Source organism: Tasmannia lanceolata, unplaced genomic scaffold, assembly GCF_043159265.1.
Source record: "Tasmannia lanceolata isolate RefF3 unplaced genomic scaffold, GAP_Taslan_0.1 ptg000015l, whole genome shotgun sequence".
NCBI classification, from domain to species: Eukaryota; Viridiplantae; Streptophyta; class Magnoliopsida; order Canellales; family Winteraceae; genus Tasmannia; species Tasmannia lanceolata.
In genome coordinates, this window is record NW_027518692.1 from 60926013 (window position 1) to 60930596 (window position 4584).

The window sequence follows — 4584 nt, forward strand, 5'->3', positions numbered from 1 at the left end:
ACCCTACCCAACTTTTTTCGGGTTGAACCCTACCCGAGTTGCACTCTTTCTTGTGTGAGTGAGATCGACTGGGCAGAAGTCCACTGTCAAAGTGTCACGGCAAACGCTAAAATAAAATTTTTGGGTCACTGGACATTTATGTAGATCAAGACCGTTGATCTTGTAGAATTTCATGAGAGGCCACATGAACTTCTTCCCATCAGGAATGGACATCCCCTGGATCAGATAAAGGAATACAAAATCAACAGTTTATCCTTTTGAAGTTTTGGCTGAACCCTAAACAAAATTTGGTAGATCGAGAGCCTATGATCGTCCAAACAAGGTATTCTCGAGGGTATTTTGTCTGATTTGCAGTCGCTGTTTGGATTGACGGATCTGATCACACCAGTGTTGTCTCAACCTTTTCGTTTATGTTTTTGGTTGTCTGTGTTTAGAAATTAAGTATCTTTTCTTCGTTTGGATCGAGCTCTTGTTTCTTTTAACTTGTGGTGGCACAATCAAACGCCAATGTCTTTTTAACATTTTTTCAGTGCTGATTCCATTTTTTGCATATTAGACACCTGATTTGCAAAATAAATGCTAATCAGTCCTTAAAGAGTATCATGTCATATTCTCCAAAATGTAATATTTTAGATAATAATTGCCATAACATCCTTAAGAGAAGTTAATATTTTTAAAAGAACAACATTATCATCAATTTAAGTTGTTTTGTGATCATATCATTTTTTACTACTTATCTTTGACTACGTTTTATATGCCTTATTAGGGATATGACTAATGGATGAGGGGTAGCCTTCCTTCTTTTTTGAAATCTGTCATGGACGGGAGTCTATATATTAAGTTAATATACTAAACTTAGTCTTTACATTATATAGACATGTTTTTAAATTTTATTCTCCACATTGAATGGATTTCTTATCCCATCCCCAGAAAAAATTAAAAGCAAAAAACGAAGGGGGCCCTTGCAAAAAACTATCTTCAAGGGCGCCCCCATTGGTCAATCTCAACAAAGTTCAATTGTAAGGTCATAGATTAAAGTTCAAATATGGTGCAGAAAATGCTAACTTAAATGAACAATAAATGCACTTTATTGAGATAGACCAATGAGGGTACCCTTGCGGATGGTTTTTGCAAGGGCGCCCTTCAATTTATCATTCCTCTTAAATTTTTATTATAATTTAAAAGCATTTACGACTTATTACACTGAACAAATTATACCTAGTCATACTTTTCTATATTTTATGAAACAAATATCGACTCAACATCATGAATATCTCTTCTTTCTTCTCGCTCGTTCTTTAATTCCCTTCTTTCTACGCTCAACAACGAGAAACTCCCTTCTCTCAAAAAGTCGGCACCCATAGTCCGCACTTAGTAGGGCATCCGCATGCTCTTGAACGAGCGTCCATGCTGAATTCACATGGGATTCCTCTGTAAGGGTGGCCCCCACGGCGAATCGGATCATGTAAACACCTCCAACTATGGCGTGAGTCATGTACAGCCTGCCCGAGGCATTCATCCCCTCTAGCAACTTACAATTTAACTCATTGGCATATTCCTTCCCGTACTTGATCTCCGAACCAATCACCGGAGGTGGCTTGAGCCGGAAGCACACCATGGCAAAGGTCCTAGGGACCGCTATCTCAAACCTCTCGTCCATTAACACAAGTCCTTCAAAGTGCTTAGCCATCTTCACATGCGCCCTTAAGAAGCTACGTAGGTTGACCACACCATAGGAACGTAGAACGAGCCATAACTTCATGGCTCGAAAGCGTTTACTAAGTGCAATTTGCCAGTCTTTATAGTCAACAACTTGGTTAGATTCGGTTGCTTTGTTCTTCAAATACTCCGGATTAGTGGAAAGAGCCTTCACAAGTGAACTAGGGTCCTTCACCCAAAGGCAACAACAATCCAAATTTGTAAAGAACCACTTATGAGCATTTAGACTAAACGAGTCAGCTTTCTCCACACCATCTATATAATGCCTGAACTCAGGGCATATGCAAGCGCTGCCTGCGTAAGCAGCGTCGATGTGGACCCACATCCCATACTCGATTGCAACATTACACAATGGGCCCACTGGGTCGACGGCAGCCGATGACGTGGTCCCCACCGTGGCACATAGAAAAAGTGGGATAAGTCCGGACTCGACGTCGTTGATAATTGTCCTGCGAAGGGATTCTGGCGAGAGACCAAAATTATCCGAGAGTTTCGTCGGAACCGCACGGAAGTTGTCGGGGTGGATTCCTGCAATCTGGGCGGCTTTCTGGAGTGCACAGTGTGTCTGATCAGATCCATACACGACGAGCCGGGTAATATTCTCTCGCCCGATAAGGTTCAATTTTCGATCGCGTGCGGCCGAGAGAGTGCAAAGGATGGCTTCACAAGTAGTACCTTGTAAGACGCCACCACCCTTGTTGGAGAAAAGGAAGGATTTGGGTAATTTGAGCATTTTGGCGAGCCAATCCATGATTATAGATTCCAGCTCGGTTGCGGCCGGAGAGGACATCCAGTTGAAGCCTACGACGTTTAAGCCGGTGCTGAGCATCTCGCCGAGGAAGCCGGCAGTGCTACCGCTGGAGGGGAAGTAAGCAAAGTAGTTGGGGCTCATCCAATGGGTAATGCCGGGAATTATGTCGGTTTGAACGTCTCGGAGGATGGTTTCGAGGGGTTCGGGGTTGTACGGGGCGGTTTCGGGTAGGAGTTTGCGTAAGTAACCGGGTTCTACTTGGCTTCGAACTGGGTATTTTTGGATGTCTCGGTAGTAGTCTGCTAAGAAATCTATAATCATGTGGCCTTGTTTTCGGAATTCTTCTGGGTTTAGAGGGTTGAGTGAGAAGGCTGAGTTATTGTCAAGAAAGTCAGCTTGGAGGCCTCCCATTGTAACTCAAGTTGGCACAATAGTAAATGTTTAGAGAGAGGGTGAGAGAGAGAGAGAGAGAGATACAGGATGGAATGGACGTGCTAGTGGGAATGTATAAATAGGGTGGCAGGGGGTTGTGACTTTGTGCCATGCAGTGGTGGTGGGTCCCATTCAAGGTTTTAAATATTCTCTGCAGCTGCACATAAAGGAAAAATGGGTTACTCATGTTTTTTTAGCACAGCGTGTTACAAAGACCACCTAACACAAGTTACAACTTACAACCCCATGTGCAAATTTGGTTATATTATACATTTTGGAGGACTTTACCAAGGCCATGTTTGTTTTGCATTTTAAGACCGGTTTAGAGTCCAAATCTTAAATTTACATTTAATTTTGGGAAATGATATCCCCCCTACCTTACTGGTGTCCGAGAAGTTTGTTGGTACAGATGTCATATGAGATGTGGAAGCGGTTTCCGACTTAGAGACTACTCATTAGCTAAGAAGTAGAGCCAACTATAACATCCGTAATTCCCGGACGTCCGTAATTCTCGGACGACCGGCACGATAAGTTTTCCCAATATTTCAGAAATTCATAATTTATTCAAATGGGCTCTTATTTGTCACTTATGTTCTGTTCAGATCAAGATATTGAATCGTAGTCTGAATTAATAAATGAATCGAACTTCTTTGAGGTACGTAATAACGTACTACTTTGGGTATTATAAACTCTTCTCTTTTAAATCAGTATTGACTTTGGAAACTTGTATTGATACTTTGAACTTCTGAATTAGCTTTGAGTCCATCATGCTACTTTGTTTCACCTACTGTTACTCTTCTGCACCTTTGAAATAACTGTTCTGAAATACTGCTATGAACACCTGTTCTGAACTTTGAACCTGTGAACTATTAGTTTGAACTTTGAGTATTCTGAACCGTTTGAATATGAACCTTGAACATTTTGAACACTTATGTGGAGGCTTGGATAATTTCTAGACCCTGCCATATGGTGGTAAAACATTTGGCAACTCTGGACCCACCGTGGGGGTAGTACACTGGAACTTCTGGCGGGTCAGTGGGATAAAACGCTAGCCCTATCGACTTGTATCTGAACTTCAGGAACTGATTCCGAACACCGTGGACTGTCGGTGTATAAGCAATAACATGTCTTATGAACCATGCCAATGACTCTGAAGTGTATTTGAACTCTGAACCTTCTGTACATGAACTCTGAAACTTCTGACTTTGATCCGAACTAAGATTTGGAATTTAGAACCATATGTGACATGCACTTATAACTGTTTACACCTAATGAATCAGTTAAGACCTTTGAACTCAGTTTTGATTTTGACTACCTGACCCTATTGAATCCTGACATGTTAGATTGTACTTAGAGTAGTGCTTTATTATGTACTGAGCTTTTCAGCTGACTGTGGTTATATATTCTTTTCAGGGTTTTGATCCTCGTGAGGCTAACAGGGAGCAGGACGCTTAGTTCTGGAATTTGACTTTGGCTCAAAGATTTAGTTTAGTTATTTCGTTTTATTAGAAAGTGAGTATTTAAATAGTATGTAAAGACTTTATTAATTCATTTTGCTTTGACTCAGTGGAGAGCTAAGATTGATCTAACTGTAATAGGTATGCAGTTATTAATCATTACTTTGATATTTTAGTTATGAAATGCCAGGTTATTTTTTGTTGTTGCTTTGTAGCCTTGTACAT

General features: G+C 41.0%; 1 protein-coding gene across 1 annotated transcript; it reads right to left on the bottom strand.

Annotated features, from left to right (window-relative positions):
* Positions 1-1264: 1264 nt before the first annotated feature.
* On the bottom strand, positions 1265-2881 carry LOC143892125 (tyrosine decarboxylase-like). The gene has a single exon (XM_077396587.1). The coding sequence runs from the start codon at positions 2879-2881 to the stop codon at positions 1265-1267; it is 1617 nt and encodes a 538-aa protein (XP_077252702.1).
* Positions 2882-4584: the final 1703 nt, after the last annotated feature.

Bases quoted from the DNA above. Each gene is read 5' to 3' on its own strand.
- LOC143892125 (XM_077396587.1), bottom strand. From the start codon at position 2,881: ATGGGAGGCCTCCAAGCTGACTTTCTTGACAATAACTCAGCCTTCTCA.